The 27,060-nt window shown below is 37.1% G+C and overlaps 1 protein-coding gene across 1 annotated transcript in view; it reads right to left on the minus strand.

The window, feature by feature from the left end:
• Nucleotides 1-27,060, minus strand: part of STK32B (serine/threonine kinase 32B) — a 161,926-nt gene that overhangs the window by 121,747 nt on the left and 13,119 nt on the right. Inside the window, exons 2-3 of the mRNA XM_061379764.1 lie at nucleotides 14,228-14,283; nucleotides 5,704-5,855 (exon numbers count right to left, since the gene is read on the minus strand). Of these exons, the coding sequence (XP_061235748.1) occupies nucleotides 5,704-5,855; nucleotides 14,228-14,283 (208 nt within the window). The remainder of the gene's footprint in view (nucleotides 1-5,703; nucleotides 5,856-14,227; nucleotides 14,284-27,060) is intronic.

Raw genomic sequence — 27,060 nt, forward strand, 5'->3', positions numbered from 1 at the left:
TAAAACTTAAACAGGGGAAGTTTAGATTGGATATAAGGAGGAAATTCTTTCCTGTTAGGGTGGTGAGGCAGTGGAATAGGTTGCCCAGGGAAGTTGTGAATGCTCCATCACTGGCAGTGTTCAAGGCCAGGTTGGACGAGGCCTTGGGTAATATGGTTTAGAGCGAGGTGTCCCTGCCCATGGCAGGGGGGTTGGAACTTGACGATCTTAAGGTCCTTTCCAACCCTAACTATTCTATGATTCTATGATTCTATGATTGTTGATTTTCATCTCTACGCAGCAGTAGAACACTTGGCCAGGTGTTCTTGCTTCCCTAAGTTTGCAAGTTTATTTACGTTTCTGATACCAGTCTGAGGAGCAGAGCTGTGCTATGGGGTAAATCTAAGGTGATGTTTCTCTCAGCCTCTTCTAGAAAGGGCATCTTCACAGGGAAGTAAAAATTTCCAGTTATGTATATGTACATGTGTGTGCATAAAACAACCCATACAACACTTGAGACTGAATCAATAATTTCTTCTCTCCAGCATTCTTTTTTCTCTTTTTCATCTCCGCTTTCTTTTGAAGACAGGTTGGAGTACTAGTTGAATTCAGAAATGCAGAAACATTTTTTCTGTGATTTGTGTTCTTTTCTTATTCCAGTTTTCATTGGATTTGAAAGTTAGTCTTACTCTAGATGGTAGCAGTAACGTACTTTTGCAGATCTGTCTTACAAAATAAGTACAGTTTCCACAGAGTGACGTGTAGAAAGAGAATACAACAAAATATAGAGCCACTCTGAAAATCCAGCTAATGCTTTTTCATGGGTTGTTAAATATATCATATTGTTCTGTCCATACTAGGAAAATGACCTATAAGATGACAAAAGTAAATCTTCATCCTTCTCTCTTTGCTGCCTTTGAAATTGTTCTGACAATTTAAAAAGGATATGCTTGCTTTAAGCAAGACTGTGAAAAATCACCTCAATGTTCTAAAAGTTTTGAGGTGCAAAATTTCTTTTCGTATTTTTCTGTTCTACATCAGCAGATAAAAATTATTTTGATACACATTTTTATTATTATTATTATTAACAAAAGTCTTCTGTCTTTTGTGGTAAGCTGTATTATTTTCAGAGCAGCCAGTGGATTACTCACGTTTGAAGACAAGTCAGGTAATGACAACTAGCCACATTGGGACATAGAGAGTGACCTGGCTCATAGAGAGTGACCTAGGCTCAGTCCTAATGCATGTTGTGAGAAAGATATTTAAAATATAAATCCTTTCAGGAATGCCACTCTTGTTCCACAAGGGACATCCAGATATTTGGGGAAGGATAAGCACAGATCAAATGCTGGATCTCAGAGGAGCACGTTGTAGTATCAAGGTGGGACTGTGTTAGCAGCTGACATTTCTGCAGCTCATTCGTCTATGCTTGCAATACACATGATAAAAAACAGGACTGCTTTTCATTTTAAGAGGGAATACCTATTATAAGAAATGCCTCTAAAAGTGATAAAACTGGCTACAAGGCTCACATATCTTGAAGAATTTATTCAATTTAATTTCTAAAATGAAGGTTATAAATCAACCCCAAGCCCTTCCTGAAAAACAGTTATCCTCCAAGCTATTATGAGCATTTACAGAAGAATTATTATTTTCTGTATCAGATGTTATGAAAGGGAGCTCATACTTCAAATAATATGATTTATAAGTTGAGATTGTGAAGCTAAATTTAATAAAGCTTAGAGAAGATGCATGAGCCTCAAAAAGCTTTTTAATATATATTTCTTGGAGTTGAGATGCTACCCTTGTTTTATATTAGCTGTTTTGTATTCTTCTGTATGATGGGGTTACTGATGGATGCCAGCAGAATTACCCACTGCAGAAGGTTTGCCTTCTTGAGTCTTCTCTTTCTCTTCATGAGAATTTAGCTGATGACAGATTGCTTACACATATCTCATTACTTTGTGCAGTTATCATGCATAACTTAAAGGGCTTTCCAGCCTTCATCTTTGTTTCTTGAGTTTTCAACTTTTCTTCCTGGTGGTATAATTCCTCAAAGGAAGATGAAAGTGCTTGGTTAGTTCTTTTGGTTCAAGGAATTGTTGGGAGATTTACCACTCTATTAACTTTATTTTGAAGATCTTGATGGTTAACTTTTGAAATCAGCTGTTCTGGTCAGGAAAGTCCCACCAACTCATGAAAATATTTTCATGAGCAGAATTTCCTCCAAATATGTTTTAAGTATGGAGCTGGAATTTGAAATTTTTAACTAAAAGAAATAATATTTCATTTCAATTCTTCCAAAAGAAAAAAAAAAAATTGAGGACACTGAAACACATCTCACAGAAAATGATACTTTGAAAAAAGAAAAAAACCTAAGTATTTTGGTAATAAATTTCTTAATTTTTTCATTATGTGTATCTCTTCCAGACAAAAGAACAGCAGATCAGATCTAGGCTGCCTACTTAAGCTTAAGTCTTACTTTGTATGAGCGAGGATTAGAGAACAGAGAAGTCAAGGGAAGGGACAATGCAACCAAAATAAGTACCTAATTTCCCTTTCAAATCAATGGAAAAATGTAGATTTTTCTGATGACTTTTGGAGTCTTATCCAGACTGGTTCAGCCAGATAATTATTTTTCACTGACATTACAAGGGGCAAACAAGATAGGTATATTTTTATATAACTATTTATGTAAGTAAATATATATACTGAATATATATATTTCTATATAGAAATTTATTTAAATATATATATTGCATATATATATTTATATACCTATTTCAATATCCTGGCACTATCATCATGTTTTGTGGACCGGAAAAGTAGTCAACTCGTCTGGAGAGCAGGAGACGTGATGACTAGGTTTCCTTTAACATAGGCAGCCAGATTCCCAGTTCTTCACAAGCTACATGACTGTTGAACGACAAGCCCACAAGGTGTTTTATGCAAACACACTTTACTACAGTTCCTCATCCAAAGTCTTTCCAGCTTTTATCTAATGACAATCTAATGTAAAAGGCACAATTAAGCCATTTTGGAAAAGATTTTTTCCACAACTCACCTTAGTCTGAGTCCTGCCTATAACTGAATTTCTGGTTTTGTCTAAGAGAGCTAGTGGGTTTTTAGTTTAGTGAACAGTGTCAGGGACTGGCTACTGATGTGGGGACTTCAGCAGACTTCTCAGTGGCAGATCAGTACTTACTGCTGAATATCCTTGGGAATTCAGTTGGAGACCCCAAATAAGTGGGGAAATGCCAATTAAATTTATGAGGCTGATGGGATTTATGAGTTTTAATCACTGAAATCTTACCTTAGGCAGTATTACAGAAAAATGATTTGTGCCCTTAGAGTGTGATAGAGCTTAGATAGACAGACTAGTCCAAAACAGCTCAGTCAAAAGAATCCCAACATTTACACAGACTGCAGCTGTGTTATTGTCCATATACCATGACATAACCATTCCTTGTTACATTAATATTCCAGCTTGTGAAACAAGATAGAATTAGTAGCCCATTTATACATTTACAATGCAGTCAACAAAATGAACAGAAAAAAATCTAACTCTGAAAAGTGAAACACAAATCTAGATGCAACTACTGTAGAAGAAATGCATCTTCAACTATTTCCTTCTGTTAGTACGCCAGGAATTGACTTATAAGAGGAAATCTCATGGGTTCCTGCTAATCATTTAAGGTAAGTTATAGCTTCAATGTAAATGCATTTGATGCTAATTATTATTATGTTTAAACTGGAAGTAAAAAACACATTAAACAGGCTGCTAATTTCACCAACAATCAATGAAAATTCTGTTATTTTAAGAGATTATTCTGGAAATACATAAAAAATGCTTAAGGAATACTCCATTTGTACTTACAATGTTTCTTTTTTCATGACAGAAAATAAATAAAATGTAAGGCCAATTATTAAATAAATATAATTTATATGTTCAAGAGCTCCATAAGGCTTAGTGTTATTATAACAGATGTGACCGTTATTCAAGGGTCTCTTGTGAATTTTGTGGTTTGCCCTTATAGTTCAATAACAGAAGTAATTATCTGAAGACAATATGTAGAACACCTTGAAATTCAGGCAAAAGCTGAAATAGATAATTCAGAGGTCTGGAACACTGCAAGCGCAGACACTCCAGAAATATAACAGAATCTATTTTAAATTCATTTAGGCTTGTGCAAGGTAAATTATAGAAATGCTTTATGAGCCTGGTACAAAGAATGAGTCATTTTGGGTAGACTAGATTAATCTGGGGGAGGTTTGGGTTCAAGATTTTCATTTGCTGTACTAGCGCAGGGTGAGCCCACTCTGGAGTCAGGTTTGAATCATTAAACATTTGAACATGTAATGTTTGAGGGGAACACTTCAGGTGAAAACTCTAAGTGTCAATTAAATTATTTTTGCAAAATTTTCTACAGTTTTAATTGTTTGTGTCCAAGTCCCTGAATCTCAGTAGAGTCTCATATATCCCAGGTTTCACTACACAGTTCCCCACCTTTAACAAGAAGTAGCACACTGGCTACTTGGCAGGGAGCTGCTTGTGCCTCTTCTAGGAAGGGCTGCTGAAGAGCACTGGCCACACAACATAGATCTGTGGGACACTGTGACTCTGGAAGTATCCCAGGAGGTGTTTGGGAAAGGGATGGCTCACATAAGACAGGTGCATGGGACAGAGTACAGGTGTCTGGAACCTTGGAAAATACACTGGGAAAGTTTTGGTTTACAGTCACAATATTTATGTTTTTCCTTAAACCTCCAACAGGATATTAAGTTAGCTCAAATATGATCATTCATGTGAAGTGGAGACCAATTCGCACATACATATGATTAGGTCCTTTTTGAATGAATTTTGGAATCAAATCCTTTGCTGTCTTCACTTAAGCCAGAACCTGACAACGAGAAATTTTTCACCTGTACAGGTCAAGATTGAGCTAGAGGATGGGCAAAAGACTGTATGTTAAGCATTGACAGCTAAACCTCGGAAAACAGAAGGTCTGTTTGCACTGTGACCATCTGCAGCTAATCAAGCTACTCACAAACGAAACAGTTTTCATACCATGATGCTTTATGTCCCCATTTCTTTTTCATTATATAGGTCATTTCTAGATAAGGGAGGAAAAGTCTGCATCCCATTACTACTATCGGCATGTAAAAGCCAGAAAATATTTTAAGTTTGTGATGTAGTTGAAGCTAGTCTTTACTTGATCAACATTTTCTCACACTCATCTGTGACTAAGGCATTCAGTGGCTAGCACAAGGAAGATAAGAGAAATTCCAAGGGACAAAAAAGTGTTTTCCTGCTATTCAATGCCTGCTGTTTTTAGAGAGTAATTGCATTCTGAATTTCCTCTGAAGCAACTAAAAAAAAAAAAATAGAATTGTTAGGTTTGATATTCCACAGCCTTACAACAGATGTTTAGTCCAGGTATTGTCAAACAGAAAATGATGAAGCTGTAAAGAAGAGCACATTTCCACACACTGCTGTAACAATCTGGAGAGAAACCAAACCCAAAATGAAAATGTGAGTGTGATGTTTAAATATCCCAATGCAAAAGGACACCTTTAAAATATTAATGAAAGCAAACCCTCTGCAAAACCTAAATACTAAATATTTTTCATACTTTTCAGCTTTCCAGCCTTCCATAACCTGAACTGATTCATCAAAAAGGAGAAAACAAGTGATCCTTGATAGAATTTTAAAGATTTGCTTACCAGAGATTGACTAGGAAGGGGTGCTCCAGGCCTTGCATTATCTGTAGCTCCCGAAAAACATTTCTAACTTCATCTCTCTCAATGCACTTCTGTTTATTCATATATTTCATGGCATACATTTTCTTGGTGTCTCTCTTCTGTACAATGCACACCTAATCAATAACAAAGTAAAAGAAAAAGTTTGACACCTACAGAAAAGAAACTCACTTGTGATTTTGAAAAAAAATGAGCCTTTTATGATATTTCAGTATCTCAGTTATGGATGCTGCAACCTGGTAACACCTTCAAAAAGTCCACATCACAGTTACGCAGTCTTTTGTAATAGATTGTAATTAATAAATTAACAAAACACACCACCCCTGCATAAGAAGAAATGGGGACCCAGAAAAGTGACGTAACTTTCAGAAGTTACATGGTAAAGCTGGGAGGAACACATTCCAATTGCTGGAGTCACAGGATACTTCCTTAGTCACAGAAATTTTTGCATCCTGACTAAGAAAATTGTAGAAGCATAGAAAGATAGAATGGTTAGATTTTAAGTTATCTATTTTCAACCCTGCTACCATTGACAGGGACACCTTCCACTAGACGGGGTTGCTCGATAGTCCTCATGCCCATAAATCAATGCACATATCTTGATTACTGCAGCATAAACATAGCCTATGTTCACAAGACTCAATATTTCATCTAAATATTAGAATTAAGCTCCCTTAAATATTGTCAGGGAAAAAAAAAAATCAACAAAAAACTATTGAACAGAGATTCATCACAATATTTGTGAAGTCACAAGAGACCATTACAATGATTAAGTTGCTGGCAGTAAATTTCTTTCCTTGAACTTTGTTTTCTTTGTTGACAAAAGTCAAATAATGTTTTAAATGCAGGAAGAAAATTTTAGTCAAGAAAACTCCCGTGTAAGGCCTGGATTGGTTTTTGTCATAGTAGTTTACCTTGTGAATGATGCTGGAGAGTGTCACCAGCACCACATCCAAGAACCATCACTTTAAATATGATTTCTGGCAACACAGAAATATAAGACTCTTCTGTGTCGCATCCCCCAAGCTGGTGTAAATCTCATCTTCATAAAAGCCCTAGACATAAAGCAAAACTGTATCCTCAATAGGGTTTTGCTCTGAAGGTTTTCCTGTTAACTGATCAGCACTTTTTGAAGCAACACTCCTAGTGTGCCTTCACAGCTAAGAGAATATTAGTTGGCAATATTATTTTGGTGCTACATTTATATTACATCCATAGGCTTCGATCAGAATTTTTCATCATCAAGATCTGTATATTGGAAGTGTCTGGTTTAGCTATCACAGCTCTGTAGTTTCTAAATGCAAGGATATTCTGCATTCACTTGGTGTGGCACTATTACTTTGTATGTATATTTATGTACATACACACATGCACACACTCACATTCCCATACTATACACACATGATATTTTAGTATACATACATTATGTATGGCTCAGAGATCAGATTATAACAGTGACAACCAAGAAGAAATCCTTCAGTTTTGAGTCGTATTTTAAGGAACTTGCATGCTCAAAATTCTGAAATGGTCTGGAGAAACTAAGACAACTTCCCTCAGCTGAACCTCTGACTTTAACAAGGTGTCATCTGGATTCTGGACATGGTGGTGAGTGCCCAGTGCCAGGGTAAGTACCCTAGAGAGACCTACTGTGTGATCACTTATTTCTTAAACTCAGAGGAAAGGTTCCAGGAATGTGCCATCAGCATATTTTACTGCCACCACCTTTTTCCAGTTCCTGAAAGAGGAGCTGGGCCAGTGAAACCAAACCACATTTGTTTCTCTGCAACTCTATTCCCATGAAGTGTGTCCTTGAGCTCAAATCTACTCCAAAGAGTTAATGGAGTACTTTTAACTTATAATGATACGGTGCGATTAAGCCAAGTGTCTAATTACCTTTCCTAATATCAGGGGATGTTCTACTAATTAGATAAAATGTGGATGGTAATGTTTCGTCTTGAGCCCATCATTGTTGCAGAATGGAAAATACCAGAGTTTTGTTTCATTTTCCTCCTTAGCCTCCTACGGAAACCCTGGATGTTAATGGTGTCCAAGATACTAAAGATTCACATTGATATGAAAAGAGCCCAGGCCATGGAACAATGGGGAATTGGAGCTGGCCTTTTGATGGAAGGTAACAGGTAGGATTAAAGTGGAGTTAAAGGTAACAGGTGAGGTTAACTGAAATGGAGAAAAGGAAATGAATAAGCTTTTACAAGTTCTTCAAAAGAAGCAGAATTTGGAGGGGCAGTTCCTGACATCCTGACTGAGATTATATGGACACTCCAATTTAGTGAATCACATTATAAAGTACAATGTTTTGGATTTTAGCTCAGAACCTAGGTCCATAATTTCATTCACTTACATGAATTTGAGGCATGATTTTCATATGAAACTTGGCCAAGACTGCAAGTGTTTGCAGAAGTCTCTTATTCCATTACCTAAAAAGCCCCCCCATTGAACTGTTGACTAGTGAGACTTCTGAGACAAGGGGGATATACTCAGCTGAGAGTTACAGGTTTGACCAGTATGGCAAATTAAGACCATATACAGCACCTAAATATATGATGTAAGTAGGTTTTGAAACACTGCTCTGTTTCCAGAAGGCACTCAGTTCTCTCATCTACCAGCCAAGACAAGGGTATTCAGCACAGCTGAAAGAGACCTTCTGTTGTTAGTAGAAGCTTACCTAGCATACAGCTTTAAAGCAGAATGATAGTAAACATTTGCTAGTCATGTGTACTTATGCACATCTTTTAACATGGTTTCAAAAACAATAGGATTTTAATGAATATACTAAAGCTACTTCCTACTAAAAATCAGGAAATATAAGCTGCATCCACATTGATGTTATTGTGCAAAACACCTGACATTGCTATGACAGCACTGAATCATAATGGAGATCCTCCCTGGCACTTCTACCTGCTGGCTGTCACCCCTTCTGAGCAGAATGTCAGTGGGCTGAAACTTTTCTGCTACTGTACCAAAGAAAGGAAAAGCCCTTGAGCTCTCCTCACATGTGCAGTCTTAGTGGAAAGTGTTTAAATTGGTTGTTTTTTGGTTTTGGTTTAAATCCTTTCCAAAGAAGTCATTTTAAAATAGGGACAAACAGGTGCTCTGGCATCTCAACAAATGAATTCTGTGGTGATTCATTATTGTGGAAGTCTGTGCAGAATTGCCTTATTTATACGTATCAGTGAGGAAGCCTGTCATGCTCGCATTACTAAAACAGTCTCTTTCAATTTTTCTGAGAATATCATCTACCAAAGCCCAGACAGTGCCCTGCTCAAACTGATACCACTGCTTCAACAACCTCTGCAGGTGATGCTTCAGCCAAATAGGTGTCACAAACTCAACAGCTATCCAGCTTCATAGTCAGCAGGGAGGAACAGGCACATCCACCTCCATGTATTCATAGGTCTAAATAGGTCTAAAGGACCACCTCTACAGGCACTGCTTCTCCTAAAGAGACTGTAGATGACTAGCTTGGATGTAGGCATTTCTGTTGTTTAAAGGTAGGCATATACATCCTCATTAATTTCCTTTGTAGTTATATGGTGCTTATTTTTAAAAGCCTCTTGTGAAAATATTCCATGTCTAAAGAGGGTTTTCTAATATACGAGCTGTTATCATAGTTTGTATCTTGGTTTTTTTGGTATCTGGGAGAAGATACCAACTACTTACCTTCAAAACTATTAGGTTGAAAGAAATTTGACCAGAGTGTGACTTGGAGCCCCAGGGGAAAAAAAAACAACAGGTTATGACTGCAGGGCTAAACTTCATTTTTCAGGACGAACATATGCAATGGCCCACTTCTAAGCTACCTTCTTAGATTACCTCTGATTTCACATGCCAAAAAGTAGAGCACCTACAGATCAAGTCTGATCAGCAGAATTTGCTAACAGTTTGCTGCAGAAAACTGCATAATGATGTGTTGGCTGAGGAGTCAAGGGTAGATTTGGGGGAATTCTTCCTAGAGAAAAAGATGGTGAGGGCTGAAAAATTTGACTTACTGCAAAACACAGAATTCTCCTATTTGCCACTAACTTCAAAAGACTTCTAACTGCCTTGTGCTTGGTCTAGAATGAACAGAAGGGAGCAGGCACCCTTAGTCTGAATAAAGCTGTTTTGGTCTGTTTGTTACATGAGTACTTAAGACTTCTCAAACTACCCCACAATATGTTTTCATGATAGGGCATAAAAAACAAGAGATGTGAAACTGCAGTCAGAGAAAACTCCTCTGTGCAAGGCTGCTGTGAGAGCTGGCAGCTGGAACGCACTTCATCCATACTCCTGTATCACAATAGCATGCAACTTATGTCAGTAGATCAGATGAGGCAGCTATAGCTGTGGTACAGCATGGGCAGAAGACACTCACCTAGATGTAGGGTACAATGAGACAGAAATCAGCTATATGTTTCACAGTCATTGTGGGAATTGACAAATATGCTATGAAGCATGTGCCTGAAATACTGCTACCTTGACTGTTCTTACCCACATACTCTGAAAAATTAATGCTCTCAGTCTCAGCCTACAAGTAGAATTGGAAAGATTTACACAAAAAGGCTGGAGAATGGATGTCATAAATTTGGCTTTGCACTGACAGGGAATTTACTTGAAATAGGGGAATTTATTCCCAGATTCCCCCGAGCAAATTACAACAGCTGGAGCAGGGGCCAAGCATCTGCTTAGTAACCTTTCATATTAACTCAAGCTAAAAAAATTGGTGGATATAGTGTCAAACAATATTAATATTCTGCAGTTGTATGTTATGTTGCTTTTAGGATAGCAGCATATTTTTTCTGAAATACTTTGCATATTATTTACTAAAGTACCCTCAGTCAGTGCAGACAAGATGCTGGGCCCCCATCTGTTCCACACTAGCGCAATTTCAATTGCTTCAACAGAGGAAGTCATGGTTTTATACAACCAAATTAATCAGACCTAAGTCCTATGTCTCAGCATCTTAGACAAATAGCAGAAAATGTTTGTACATAGGAATCACAATCTGTATTTAATTTAAGGTCAGGCTGTTCAGTGTATCTGTTCTCATGCACAGAGAACTTGAAGAAAATTGGTACTACAATATCCCTGAAAACTAGTTGTTGCACCTGAATACAAATTATTTTTCAACAATAAGCCTTCAATTATGTGGTTACTGTTGTAGTAAAGAACAATAATGCCTGTATTTCATTCCTAGTCAGTTTTGCACTTATTGAATGACCTTTAAATACAAACTTTTTTGCAATATTTTGTTTGATAAGAATGGTGCCTCTACATAGAACAACATGGAAAAAATTAGCTTACATGAAACATGAGAGATCACTTTTATGGTGTCACATGTTATAAAGAAGTAGCTACTTAGACCAGTGTTCGGCATTTTTGGTTGAGTATTTTGTATAATTCTGAATTGACTTAGAAGGCAAATATTTAATATATGAATAACATCTGTTTGGACAAAACTTCTGACCTGGCCCACTTCAGATGTAGGTGGAAACCCAAAGTTCTGGACAGTGCCAAGCATAAATAGCTTAAAGGTGTTCAACAAAACTGAAAACAAACAAAATATTTCCTGTTAAATGTGAGGACGCCAAAGCAGCAGCAAAGAGCTGCCTTCACCTACCTAGCAAAGGAAGGTCACTGAAGCCAGCAAGGCTGCTTGTAGAGTAGTGCCACATACCTCACTTGGGTACCACTGTCATCATTGCCACAGCCCACCAGTATCCATATGTACATATATGTACACTGCCTATATATACATGGGCCCAGGAGTGGGGCTAAGTTCTCAGTGAGTGGTGACACACCATTCTACCACAGCTTACATGTCACTTGGCTTGAACAAAAGAACCACTGACTTAGAAGCTGTGTAATGGCTTGAATGGTCCTATGCAGGCTCAGAGCTCACCTTCTTTATTTGCTATTGGCCCCTTACTGGGGTGCAAGCTAAGCTCTCAAAGGACACCTTTGAAGTGAGCCTGGTTGTTTCCAGAAAAAAGAGCATGTTTCTCTTGTCTCACACCCATTTCCTGCCCTCCTCACATTTGCTGTGATGTATCTTCACTTTTGCTGAGCAAGATGCTACAGTGCATAGAAGAGCACACCTGCTCTTAACGTCCCTCACAAACAGTATGTACTGAGGCAGCAGCTTAAAACAAGCAGCCGCTTCTCAGAAAGACAAGCTCTTCAGATACAAAACATTTGAAACCAAATGACCTGGGAATTCCTGTAACAGCTAACATTGCTACTGTGAATTGAAAATGCCAAAGAAAAAGGCAGGGAGCTGCTTTCTGAAGCTATCTGGGAGGGAGAGAGAGTAGCTGATGAAACAGCCGGCCGCAGTGGAGAAGGCGAGGTGCAGAGGTTCAACTTGAACCCTGTGCACAAGAGCAGGCTGAGCTGTGTAAAGTCTCTACCATATCAGATACCTCCTGCAGCAATATCCTGAAGAGGCCTAAGGTTGCTGTAGCAACCAAAGTAATTTAAGAAATATTGAGAGAGAGATATTGTACCAAAAGCAATAAAATAAAAAAGTAGTGCATGTCTTAAAACATCCTACTGTCTCAGAAAACGGAAAAGGCCGCAGAGCAGCCATAAAGGAAGAAGTCAGTTTAAGGCAAGCCCGATGCTGAACACCGTGTTATATGTTGCAGGGTGCTAGAGCACAAGAGGCTCCAAACAGTAAACAGCTAGTCAATAGAGATTAGAGGTCTTGCATCATCTGTTGACGTTTTCTGCTGCCAGGTACTTCCAGAAGGACAGTAATAGGAAAAGTTGCCAGCAACGAGGCTTCTAAATGAACTATAAAGGCAAGGCTGACTCACAGAGAAAGACGCTTGAAATGGTGACTGATTTACCAAGTTGTGCTTTTGGCTATGGTGTAACAGGTCATTTTAAAATGCTGTCTGTGGAAGGAAAACAGGTCTTTTGCTGTCTGTGGAAGGAAAAACAAGGTGATTTGTCAGATTTTTGCATTCGTTTGGGAAAAATAAGCCTGTTATGCCAAGGACTCTTCATTTGCACTAGACAGCTGCAAAATATGGATTTTAGATTAGAGGGCACTTATGCGTCCTTTCTTGCATTAAACATGTTCTCTCTGTGAAACTCTATTCCCACTTATGCATATCCCCAGAGAAGGTTCAAAAGAACATTGTAGCCACATGAACCTGTAAGGAAATCAGATGTTTCTAGACATACAGAAACATTCAGCAGTTTCCTAAATGCCGTGGAGAAGAGCTGATCAAACATCAACCAGTAAGTCTTCAAATAAAGGCTTGTTTTATTTTCCTGCATAGTATGGAAGGGTGAAGTTTTGTTTGAAAGAACAGAGACAGTAGGGGATGTGGATCTTCTGAATGTGGAAGTTCTGAAGAAATAGAGGGGTGCAGGTGATCTTTGTGATGATTACATGATTTGGATATAACATCAAATACTGTCTTCTTCCTTGCGCACCTGGACACCTATTTAGTTTGCCATGGTATTCCACCACTGTACTGTGATATTAAACAATCATAGATCTCCATCTGCCCTGATTTTTAAGGGGTTCTTTAATAACATTTTGCACTAGAAGTATATTCTCCCATTGACTTCAAAGGTTTTTCTTGGAAACTACTGAACCGAATAAGGACAGTGCCATGAAGGGCCATGCTGCTCTGCAAGAAGTATTTCCTGCCTCTGTAAAATGAAAGTAATTTGTCTGCATGGAAGGCCAAGAGACAGCAAAATCCTGTTTGTGTTCTTAACGCAAGACTGCAGAAGTAGCTCACCAGCACTCAGTTGGCATATAATCAAGAATCTAGATAGCTATTGCTTAATCAATTATTGATGTTATATTTCACCTTCAAATGTATTCCTGCAAGAAACGGTTTCTAATGTTTTTATAATATGATTTTCTCTGACTACATGGGCTTGTATTTACCCAAATTAAAATTTAAAACCTTATTATCGTCTTTTATTATAGGAAAGACAGGTCGTCTACTCATGTGTAAACAAACCATTAATCTTCTCTGTTTCAGCAAAAGCCTGTTGAATTGAACAAACATTTACTCAATGATCATAATTACAGTGTATGTCAGTTTATACAGTCCCGAGTGTATTGAATCTATGTAAAGTGCCTTTAAAATACTGCAATTATTTTAAAGGCACAAATAAGTCCAGAGATTTAAGAACAAGATCACTCCAGTGGATTTTCTTAAAAAAAGTAGCCTGTTCCTACTTTTTTTGTTTGGATTTGGTTTTGGGGACTGATTTTTAAATCCTGGTAATCTCCACTGAGGAGACTGAATTATTACAATCAATTTTACTCAGTTAAAGTTAGTGAATGTATTGTAATAGAAATAATTTAATAAATAGTCATAGTCAGTTCATATGGATGATCTTTAAGAAGCAAAAGACTACAAAACCTATGTTCCTTTATCCCAGCCAGGTCACACCAGAAATGCACAAAGGAATTCTCTACTAGAATTTTAGCTTCTAAAAATAAATTGATTCTTACCTTTCCAAAACTCCCTTTCCCAATAGCCCGCAATATTTGAAAGTGGTCAAAGTTAACTGCAAAATAAAGGAGAGAAGAAAAGGAAAGTAGTTTGTGGAATGCTAAATCAGAATTAGAAATCAGATAAGAAAGGAAATGTCAGTGTTTCCAACCAATGTAGTTTTGCCATGTGGTATTTACTTTTTCTCTGAAAACACCAAATGCATTTAACAGCTAGCAGAAGGAGGTTCACTTTAAAATATGCTTCATTCATTTTATTCATTAACTCGTCTTGGCCCAATGCTTCCAGTGCCCAGTATGTCCAAAAAGAAATATGTCTCTGTCCTGGCCAAGAAGCCACATTAGCATTATGCAGCTATGAACAAAACCTGCTCAGCATTTTCTAGAAAGACTAAGATCTATTAAAAGGATACTGAATAATTCAAGTAAGTAATATAGTCTGTTTACAGATACATAGCAATGTAAATATAGTATTGTTACAATAATCACTCTGGAAGATAATTCCCATATTCTGTCACAGTGACGGAAGCTTGTCCCATGATAGGTTAGCAGGATTAGCCTCTCTGAGCTCTTCTACCTTTATACAATACATAATGCTAATATTGTAAGACTATTTCATAGATGTAGCACGCTTCAGGAGATTACATTTTAGTTTGGCAGTAGAATGGATTTACTCCCACTCCATGAAACTCTGACAGTGCAGTCTGCCCTAGCACTGAAGTGGTTTGTTGTGATGGTGAGTGAGATATTTCACTTTTCAGAAATGCCATTATTGTTGGTGTTGCATGAGACTAAACACAGCATGACCTCCAAATCTCTGGTTCACTGGTAGGTCTAGTGGCTTAAAAAGAAATCCAACATTCCAAATAAAATCTATACGGAGCCACTAACACACAAACATGACAATGTGTGATACAGTTTTTACAGTCACTTGCCAGAAAAGAATCACACTTAAAGCTAAACTCAGTGAACCAGAATCAACAAAGTTCAGTGCAACTTAACGACATTTTTTTAAATTAAAACTTTCTTACATTCCTGGCTTTGGTCATATACCTCCATCTATGTGCTCGCTATTGCTGTACCAGGAATCAGCAAAATTATGGAGACAAACAGTTACGGGGGAAAATGTGGTAACATGAACAAATATAACAAAAATGTGACTTGCATCATGATGAAGAAAACCCTATAAAAGCAACAATACTTTAAATATTTGTCAAAAATTTGTATTATGTCAAGCTAAGCACTGAGTAGGAAGTTGTAAGGTTGATACATATCAAGCCATTAAAAAGGACTAAAAACTTCTTTTCCCTGTTGCAGTAATATCTCATTTACACTTTTTACACCACTTCCAATATATTTAAGTATTTCTTTATTTATTATTGTTTACATTGTCTTCAAGGAAACATGGTTGCTCTTTTCATTAGTGCAGATATAGCAAACACCTTACCGGTAATTGCTGGATACCAAATCAAATCCAGAGCTGACAGACTCTAGTCTTTAACAAGCAAAGATGGTAATTGTGAATATAGCAGTTTTAGGATTTCAATACTAAAATGATGCGTAACCATGCAAAGGATTTATAAGGTGCCTGGACACTGAAAAACAAATTTTGTGCTGAATCATGTAAGAGTTAGGATTACCCAGATGTTTGGGAAGCAAGTTTGTCTGTCAAAAACCTGCAGCTGGGGTCTCTGCCAACAGCTTTTACCATCTGGACACTGTTTTGTAGTTCCTGCTGGTCAATACTAGTCTGATGGACAAGACAGTTTAGTAAAACAACCTTCCACATCAACTTATGTCAACTTAAGTCTTGCTCCCAGAGGTCATCCCTCCCAAAAACATCTTCCCGAATGGAGGATTTGAGAGCTCAGTGACTTGGATCTTTAAGATTATTCTTAATTTAGGTGGGAACTTAACACAGCATTGAAAAGGTTCAAAACAATATGTTAATGTAACTAATTTCTTTGACAGGGAAAATTCAACAGTGTTTTCCCTCCAGCATGCTGGTGTTGTCTGTGCCACTCCTCTGCTTTCAAACCTTCCGATGCCTCCTGTTTATTTTACCCATTTTTAACACAAACACATTCTTTAAAGAAATCTTAGTTTGAGTTTTTTACCTTGCAGTCACTCAGCTGAGGGCAGTTCCCCAAAACAACTGGAAAACTGTTGAAAGTCTGTAATCATCTAAATTTCAGCCAAGCCACATCTCAGTAAGACTTGACTATGTCATTGTCCTGAAGTCCAGCTGGTTTTGAAATGCATCAGTTCAGTGAATTATTTTAGGTTTATATAACTAAGATTAAGCATTTCTTTTTAGATATTTTTCATATCATTTCTATTCTATTTCTCTGAACTTCTTTCTTTAGTGGTGTTTATTGTTCTGAATGACTAGAACAACTTATTTTTTTAATTTGATTTAATTGTGAATTGGACTTCCATAAGAAAGAAATTATTAAATGAGTCAGTAGGCCATGGAATTTAAGATGGATTATTAGTAAGTCATATAAGGTTTAAAAAACATAGCCACAACAGTTGATCAAATTTCTCCTTTTTTTAATGCTTAAGTTGAATAGAAAGTGGGTTGTTACCCTTTCACATCTTCATTAAGAAAAAAAGAGTATTTTCTTTCTATAGTTCACTGGCCTGTACGACTTACATGAATCACAGTACAATGACTGTAACATGTTTTATGCAAGAGAAAATACAGTTTTAAGTGACTGTGGAAGTATGTAAACACACCTAAGCCTGCATTATAAATAAGCTAGGTTTTTCTGGAAAGGGCTAATTCATGAAAGTGAAACAACTTGGTTTCTTCTGATCACTCAAACATACTCACAACCCTGTAGATTCAAAAACTGGGGAAGTTCCTCCCTTGGGATGTTAGGAAAGAATAAAGAAAGGGTTACCTTTGCAGCTGAGACCAAAATTCAGCTGAGCAGAACTAATGTTTTAAGCAACAGCCCCATCAACAACAAACTGGCCATGCAGGAGTCATATTAGCATCACAGCCCTGATAAACAGTGAACAGTCAAACTACGTTCACTGCCACCTTATTGCTACACTAGTCATTCTCCTCAGGTGCTTTTAATCTCATACTCTCAAAAGTTTTAATTTATTTTGTTCATCACACTTTTTTTTTTTAGATTCTGCATATTCTTTTTCTCCCTTTTGTTGAAAATTCAGCACCAAAGGATCAACACTTATTTGGAGAAGAATTACAGCTCACCATGCCTTCTGGTATTTACAGTGTTTAAAATATCATAAAGTTTGGACACTGCCATGTCCTCTGTACAAAGAGGATATATTGTATTCTTGCCCTCTAAAACATGGTATGTCTAAATCTAGTGTGGTAGCTAATGACACCTATCCTAGTGCAAAACCCTGCTGAGATAATGGTTTGGCTGGTAGAAGGACACTTTCTTCAGTAACAGTAATATGACTATTACTCTTTTGAAAATGGCTTTCTTGGTATCCTTTAGTCAAGGGGAAAAAAATATTTTCCAACTTTTTGAGCACTTCTTTCATTTTACCACTACACCATACTTTGGAGAGCTTAGACATCAGCTCTGAATTTCAAAGTATCACAGTATCAATGTATGCTAGAGATTGGAAGGGAACTCAAAAGATCATCTAGTCCAATCCCCCTGCAGGAGCAGGAACACCTAGATAAGGTTACACAGGAAAGTGTCCAGGTGGGTTTTGAACGTCTCCAGAGAAGGAAACTCCACAACCTCCCTGGGCAGCCTGTTCCAGTGTTCTGTCACCCTTACTGAGAAGAAGTTTCTTCTCAAGTTTAAGTGGAACCTCTTGTGTTCCAGTTTGTACCCATTTCCCCTTGTCCTATAATTGTTTGCCACTGAGAAGAGCCTGGCTCCATCCTCATGACACTCCCCCTTTATATATTTATATACACTAATAAGGTCACCCCTCAATCTCCTCCAAACTATAGAGACCCCCCTCCTTCAGTCTTTCCTCATAAGGGAGATGCCCCACTCCTTAATCATCTTAAAAATTTGAGTTGTGTATGGATGTTTCTCAGAAACCAAAATTAGTTTATATTGTGTTCAGCTGACTTTTCCTACAGTCAAAACCACAGAATGAAACTGTGAGCATTAACAACAATATGAGATTTGGAAATTCAAGAAGTATTACAATCTCTTGTCCCCCATCTCCCATCCTATCTTCATTTCTCTGACAAAGTCACCATTAATTCAAAACTGAGAAGGATTATGGAATAAAATAGATATTTGGCTAACTAAGGGAGAAAACTGATCAGCATTTATGACAATTGTTGTATGATATGTTATTAAAGTGACAAAATCCTGCTAACTTCAGCAATGAGCTATACATGCATATATACTAAATTATTTTGGTTTCTTCAATTCAGTCAAACTAAAACAGGGGAAGTTCAGGTTAGATGCAAGGAAGAAGTTCTTTACTGTGAGGACAGTGAGGCACTGGAATGGGTTGCCCAAGGAAGTTGTGAATGCTCCATTCCTGGCAGTGTTCAAGTTCAGGTTGAACAGAGCCTTGTGTGACATGGTTTAGCGGGAGGTGTCCCTGCCCATGGCAGGAATAGGAATTAGATGATCTTAAGGTCCTTTCTGACCCCAACTAATGTATGAATCTATGATACTATGTTCAAACAAACCTTAAATGAATTTCATTGAGCTGCAAGTCTCTATTGATAATTTTAAGTGCAAGCACTTCGATTATTTTCATGGATTTGAATTAGACCTGTGTAAAGCCTTTTTCAAGTATTTTGATCTTGAACTAATAAAAGCTTGCATGATGGTAAATGGGACTCACTTTGATAATGATGTAGATGTTTGACTCAAACTCCATCAAGTTGCTGCAGAGCTGAGAACACAACCTAGCTCCTGCTTCAGACTGCACTATTTCTCAGGCACAGCTTTTCAACTGCATGAACACTGATGGAGCAGGGATTCGATGTAAAACTTTCTAGTGAAAGACAAAATAAATATTTATTGTTCCACTGCTCCCCAAGGATAAAGGATACTTTGGGGAAATTACGCATATGACAGACTCTCGGTTTTTACAATCATACTGGAAATCATAGTGGAAATGCCTATTATTCTTTTTTAAATCAGCATTATATACATAATGATATATGTTAAAACAATGAAGTCTTTTCATATGCATTTCATTCTGCTGCACTATTCATGTACATTGATTTAATAATAAAAAAGTTACTGTGATGCAGATTACTGCATGTTTGATTTATAGCATCACACAAGAACATGAAATTTCTACTCTTTCATTTGCAGTTTTGATAATCTAAAATATATTTTTTGTGTTATCCATCATTTGTTCAAATGTAAATTACACCTATCTCAAGAGGCAATAGTTATATTAGGTAAATCCTACATAGAGGTGACATCTGTTCTTACTGCAGCTGAGGAATATTTATATCATGTATATACATGATTAGTCAATAACTACTACCTGAAAAGACTTTGTATCTCCAGGAGCAAATATCCAATCCAGTGGATTGCAATTAGAAAGAACTGAAGAGCTTTGTATAACAAATTAATTTTACTTAAAATTCAGCTATATTTGTTTTGAACTTTAAAATACATTTTGGTATTATCATGTTTGTAAACTGAGTGCTTGGAAATGTAGTTCCTGTCTTTGGGAAGTTCTGATACTTGAACATTATATATGGCTCTTAATTGAGCAAAATAATTATGACTACTGATTTGAAAATGTAATTTTGTTACTTTATGTATTGAAGTATTTCATTTTGAATTAATAACCATATTTTCCATTTTAAAATATCACAAGCAGACAACAACAATAAACACCTTCCACCATGCCTCAGCTCCAGAAGTTCAGAAAAATGTGGATCTCACAAACGGAAATATATACTTCAATTTCTTCAATCAAAGTGAAATATTTATGTATTATCAGAAGACTTTCATTTCAGACTTGATTGATCCAAAGTGGTTTCTTTCACAGTAGCAGTAGAGCAGTACTCCTGTGCTTCTTGGTGATGATGAGCATGTCCATTGACAACATGAGGTCTTTGGCTGGACTATGTCTTCCATTATATATGTGTACCAATAGTACTTGCACGATGCACACTTTGTTCACTTGGAGAAGATGGTGTATTGGATTATGTGAGATGTAAACAGGTACAAGGTTTGGATCTACACAAGGAATAGGAGTATCAGATTCCAATACTTGTGAAGAAGTGTCACGCCACAGAAATGTAGTCTAACTCTGAAGTGATCCAAAATGAAATCAATGTGAAAAGGTAAACTTGAATTCTGTTCAAAATTCCCAATTTACTTTTGTTTCCCCACTCTAAGGTTTAGTTTTTGTAAAGGAAAATTATGGCAAAAAGTTCAACTATCCATTAAAAACTTACTCATATGAAAATATCTTCCTAAAAAAAACCAAATTAACAGAGTTCCTTGCTATCTTCTATCTTTATCATTTCTCAAACATGATGAAGTGGAAGTAACCACTTTTAGATTGCCAGGAATGGGTAGAAAACCTCAGCATTGTGGTGCTTGGAAAACCAACAGCATTTTACACTTGTCTTATTTCTATGTTCTATCAATAAATAGCTGATTCCATAAAAAAAAAAAAACCAGTGGGCTAAAAAGCATCTGCTGTGATGCATTGTAGAAATTCTTATTTCCTTACTCTAATCCTCCTACGAGGTAGTACTTCACAGGCAATTTACCCACATATCAAATTGAGATGGCGCTTAGTTTCCTCATCAAAAACAGTGCCAACATCATAGGATTCTACTTCGTATTCAGTGAAATTCACCTCACACTGTATTAAGTATGGGGGGGATGTTGTAAATGGCTGGGGTATTTTCAGAATGTGTTAGCTAAAATGAATACTGGAAAGAACTGCAACAGGCTACCATTCTCCAAAATGTTATAAAAACAAACTAGAAGAATTTGGTGATTCAGCTTATGATTTACACTGTTAGAGAAATGGGCACGTGTTGCCACAACCAGAAATGTATTTGAAATCCCAAGGAAAATTAATGTTTGAAAACAACCAAGCTGCTGAAGAAAAAGATGCTAGGACTGATTCTCAGAGTTTTTCTTCCCTTTTAACTCTGCAAAATAACATAATTCATTTTCTAATGCTATTCTGCAAAAGCTGTAAAATAAATGAGAATGCAATTTTGAATAAACAAGGGAACTGCAACTCTTTGGTAAACAAGATTCTGTTTGAACACAAGATTAAATTTAAATTTCTCTCCAGAGCTGTTTATACCTCTAATAAAGCAAAAATAAAATCATACTGCCTTTAAATACATCTAGTCTAAAAAAAATATCAAGCAGCTACCTGAAATCCACAAAACAAAGTTTGCTCCTCGGACAAGTAGAACAAGTTGCAAATTGTTACAGCTTTTCTTTGAGAGACGTTTGGATTGAAACCGCACAGCGCCATCCTACGATCTCAAGACCTTTTCTGAGAAATGTGAAATACGTCACCAAATCAAAACTAAGAAATCCCTGATGCTGTGAGGAATGTGGGTGTCATCTGTGAGCCACTGGGAGGGATTTACAGAGACCAGAGACTTGTCAACAAGCCGTTGAAGTCAGCACAAGAAGCCCTATACCTGTAAACTGCAGCAGGATTTTGGTCTAAGACCACTGGCATTCATTTTCCTATACTAAAAGGTTGCCCTGTGATAGCCTTAGTAAGGTCTTCACTGGAAGCTGCAGGGACAGCAGGGGTGGTTGTGATTTTTATGCCAGAGAAAAACAAAAGTTTATTACTCTGTGGAAGGTGTGAAAATGTTTGGCTATTGCTTTGCTCAGAAGAATTTTAACATTAATTCAATGAAATTAGCTATTCCTTCTTGAAGGATTGAACATTAATAGGTGTTCACTGGCATAGGTTAACTGGTCAGAAGAGCTCTTGTTACTGCAGATCGCTCCCATGGTCCCTGGGAACATTAGATTAAAAAAAGTCAATTTTCTTGGCTTTTGCCTCTTTAAAACTAGTCCAAATTTTAACCATAAAAATTCATAATAAGAGAGTTTAGTGTGCTGCCTCTGTGGTCTTCAGACAGGTAGCTCTGATTCAGCGACATACACAGATATTTTGAGGTGGTTGAAGAAAAAGAATAATTGAATAGTAAGTTTTTGTCGGCCACGGTTCACTTGAGCAAATGTAGGAAGACATGAGAAGAAAAGGTATTTTAATTGAATAATGGCAATCTGAAGGAGGTCTGAAGGATACAAAGCAATATGAAAGTTCTGATCTTCATTAAGAGTTAGATTTCAACTTCAATGAAAGCAATCAGAAAATTATCTAGATTTGAGATCTTTTTCATCTTTTTTACATTGTGTCTGCTTTCCATTTTACCTCTTTTCCACTGGAGAAGGAAGTGAAAGAATTACAAAATAAAAAGGTTTTTACCGATCTCAGATAAAATGAAAGAATTCTGAGTGTTGAATCATGAACATTTTTGCTTTGCTGTTATTGTTGTCCACCTATGTCCATGCAGAGTGTGTACGAATTTCTGGTTTGGGGTTTTTTTCTGAAATCAGAACTTTTCAAGAAATATTATTTTTTGGTTTGCTTTTAGTTTTTTACAGGAAAGATTCCTATTTTCAGACAGCTTAATAAAGAGAGGAAATGGAAAATAATTTGTATTTCCCAACAACAGGAGCATAACTTAACATGCTTCAGAGCTCACACACAAACAAAACTCTAAGACCACCTCAGCAACACTGTATTTTATCCTTTCTTTATGATCCTTGTCATGGGATGCAATGACAAGAGCACATGATCATCCGGATAAAAGACTTGCTTTCTGAAACCTGTTGTCTGTCAATGACCAGAGCCTGGGTAACAACACAAACCTAAAGGCCAGAAAAGATTTGGTGGTAATTTAAAAGTTGCACTGAAGCTATGTGACATGAAGAACTGAAATTATTAGGTAATTATTTGGTTTGCTGCATTGGATATTAATGCAACTGACTTAAGTCTATAGCCTTGACCTCACTGCCACACAAAAATGATTTAGGGTTTAGTTAAGGTGTCAAATCTTCAGAATAACCATAGTTTACTATAACAGGTCTTTGCAACTGATTTAGCTGCATCTGCATTCTGTTAGCATATAATATTCAGATAAGCTATTTTCAAGTAGAAAGGATTCTTTTGCATAGACTATCTTGTTTTAGTAATTGGACAAGTAATTGGAACTTCTGATATCATCTTAATCATTCATCCATGTGTTCTATTATAAAGCAGTAATTTATAAAATTTTCCTATTATAAACAGACAAGTCAGTGAAATTCTCTTTTTTTTCAAGATAGTGGAAGTTTTAATTAAGGTTTCCTTTTTGCTGCTATGAAAACAGCCTTGTTTTGCAACAGGACAGAGATTTGGTTCAGAAAAGCCATTAACTTAGTAGCAGCACTGGAAACATCAAAAGTCACCAAGAAACAATTGAATTGAGGCACTAGACCTTATTACAGTCAGGGAATAGCAGGAAAGCCTTTCTGAGTCTCCATGCTGTTCATAGCTCTTTCAGAGGTTAAACTTGACATGGAAACTAAGGAGAAAAGTTTCAGGACCTGCTCAAATATAAAATGTCATTAAGTCCTTTTGCAAGTGATAAAATATTCTGGTTTATCCCTTCTGCTGAGAAAAGAGAGTTTCTGACTGACCATGTTGCTTGTTTAGGAATGAGCTGACAAAAAGAATCTCTGAAATCTATTGCAAGAAAAGATACTGTTTGAGAAACTGTATCGCAAAAATACAGAAAGTCTAAATTCCACTTTAAATGTAATAGACTTCCCTGTGAGATCACGAAACACGTATTAGTCTATGAAGCATCTTTTTCTGCTAGAAAGTGGGAATATTCACCTCCCTCAGAGTTACTATGAGAATAACCTCATTAATAACTGAACTGGAAGGCTCTCTGAGGGAAGTTGCCATGGGAATAAAATGTCAAATTTCAGTGGACCAAACTGTTTTCCCCTACAACAAATTTACCAGAGTGATCCCCAGGTGAAGGAAAATTCTTTAAATGAAATTACCAACAAAATTATCAGTGAGACATCCATCAACTTCTTCCATGCGGAGGCCTCAATAATGCCAAATGTGCCAGAGGGAAGCTAAGAAACATCTTTGCTTTAAGCACCTTTGGACAGTGGCTCCTAGAACACTGTTCTTGCAGAGCAGGGATTCAGACAATGAGTTCTGGAGCCATGTGAACACGATTTTATCCAAACACCTAAACAAAGTATGAGCTATTCTCTTGTTTTTATTCTAAATACAGGTCCTAGAGATGAGGAGTCTGCATCCAAAATTGGATCTGGAAGAACTGCTTCTTCTATTTTTAACCACAACTACAAATTAAATTCTGGGGACAAATAAGGACACTAAAGGGTCAGAAAGATTCACATTTCAATTGGGATTGCCTCCAATTTAGTATTTTTAAACATAACTAACCCCATAAGCTTCAAATGAATGATGCCGTTTCTAATTTGCTACAGAAGTGTGCCTGAAGTTCAGAGCAGTAGGCTTGTTTTTCATTTGTCATTGTAAAATTAAAGCTCATCAGTGTGATAGCAGTGATGTTCCCCCCAGGAAAACACTTTCAGAAGAAGCACAAAAGCTTGTGGGTTATAAATGTAGCTGTCCAGGTCTGGTATATATTTTGCAATTTGAAAATAGTATTGAAATTGCTATAATTTGAAAAAGAAAACACTCAAAGATAATTTCTGAAGATATCCAGGTATTTGTGTTTAGTGGCTCTTCCTCATCAAAAAAGTCACAAGTATCAACATGAAAAACAACTTGTACCTCTCAGGGCTCTGAGGGCACTAACAGACCTTGCTGTCCATGACCAGTTTCCCCTGCCCCACCAACACCAAGCTGCCCATGGGCTCAGGATTCCCATTGCAGTTCAGACCTGGATCAGGCAGCTATGAAACAAGAAAGAGCCACAAAGTGCAGCTCAGAAAAACCATGGTAGGTCCCTACAGAGCTTCCTCATGGCTCTTCTGAGCTGCACATCATTTCATTCCTCACCTGAGCTGGACTGCAGGTACATCTGTGCCTGGCCATGCACTTCAGCTACCCTCCAGACTCTTGCTGAGCTGCGCTTGTATCACTGACCTACTGTACTCACTCATCTTAGGGGCAGGACACAGGATCACAGAACCACTGAACCACAGAATAGTCAAGATTGGAAGGGACTACTATTGGTCACCTAGTCAAACCTGTTCCTCAAGCAGGGTCACCTAGAGCTTATTGCTCAGGATTGTGTCCAGACTGCTCTTGAATACCTCAGGGAAAGAGACTCCACAGCCTGTCTGGGGAACCTATTCCAATGCTCAGTCACCTGAACACTTAAAGAAATAAGTCCTTATGTTCAGGTGGAACTTCCTGTGGTTTATTTTATACCATTACCTCTCATCCTACCACTTGGCACCACCGGGAAGAGCCTGCCCTAGACCTCTTGCCACCTTCCCTTCATACACAGATCAGCTGCACCCTGCCAGCTCCTGCTGCACCGTGGTATTTCCAGAGCTACAGCCTGGGCCATGGTTTTACAGCAGGAAAAAAAGGAAACAGTAGGAAAAAAAAACAAACCTGATAGTGACATCTATATTTAATTAATAAAGAACTTCCAGAATTTCAGTGCAACATGTATTTCTTCACCTCAAGATTTACAGATTAATATTTAATGATGGAACTTGTATTTTTAGTACTGGGACTGTGAAAGATGGGCTGACTGGTGTATGTATAATGGCCAACTAACTGCAGGTTTTTCACTTGGAGCTGACAACTTATTCTCCGATTATGGTGCTACTTACCTCTGGGAAAACCTTCCAGTAATTAAATAACAATAGTTTCAGCCTGATAAAAGTATGCTTATTTACACACTACAAGCAATTACAACAAAGCTGATATGACCATGCTGAAAACAGTAAATATGAGTAAGCAAATCAGAGCCTTTGTCTTATCTATCCGCTGCTAAGATTAGGAGTGAAACATGAAAGATCTAAAGCAAAGCAAACATAGATAACACTCATAAAACAAACCAAGTCCACCTCATCTCCATATCTAGGCTTTCACATCAGCTGGCACAGTGGCAACTGAGGGGAGGTGAGGACTTCATATCAGCCGCAGTTTCCTGGTTATGGCTGGGGTTGACATTAACTGCAAAAGGTCAGTACACTCTCTAAGCCATAATTTAATCTATAAAGATTTACCTTATGTCACACACAACAGGAATAAATATTCATTTGATGTACAGAATGAGTAGCTGACAGGTACGAATGGAAAGAACATAACTTCTAATCATAGAAGTTATTAAGTGCAAAGCACAAACAAATAGTGAACTGCAGAGCATAAATTGCTCAGTGTAGCAGAAGGTTTATTAGTCTTAATGTCTGACACATTTGGTGATATTAAATGTGCCTATACTAGTTCTGTATAATGACAGAAATAGAATCTCAAATAAGTTTAATTATAGATGTTAGATGAAAATCATGAATATTGGTGACTCAGTGTTAGAGTCCCTACCATATACACTGTGTTTGTTTTGACGAGAGTAATGTACATATAAAAGTATCTATATGCATATGAAAGTATCTATTTACAGACACACAGAGAGAATTTATTCTCTAAAATATATGTGTATTACATTTTCTTAACTAGGATAAAATTGTACATCAGCAGATGAGAGTTTCCTCTGGCTGTTTATGAAAAGTATAAATAGAATTAAAAATAAAAATTAAAAAGCCTTGGTTTCTTCAGAGTACAGAATGGAAAGCTTTCAAAATAGCAAAAGAAAATTTATTTACCATTAAATC

This window comes from Neopsephotus bourkii, unplaced genomic scaffold (genome assembly GCF_033783945.1).
Source record: "Neopsephotus bourkii isolate Nb327-2 ecotype Australia unplaced genomic scaffold, CSIRO-AGI_Nbou_v1 NB_1780, whole genome shotgun sequence".
Taxonomy (NCBI): domain Eukaryota; kingdom Metazoa; phylum Chordata; class Aves; order Psittaciformes; family Psittacidae; genus Neopsephotus; species Neopsephotus bourkii.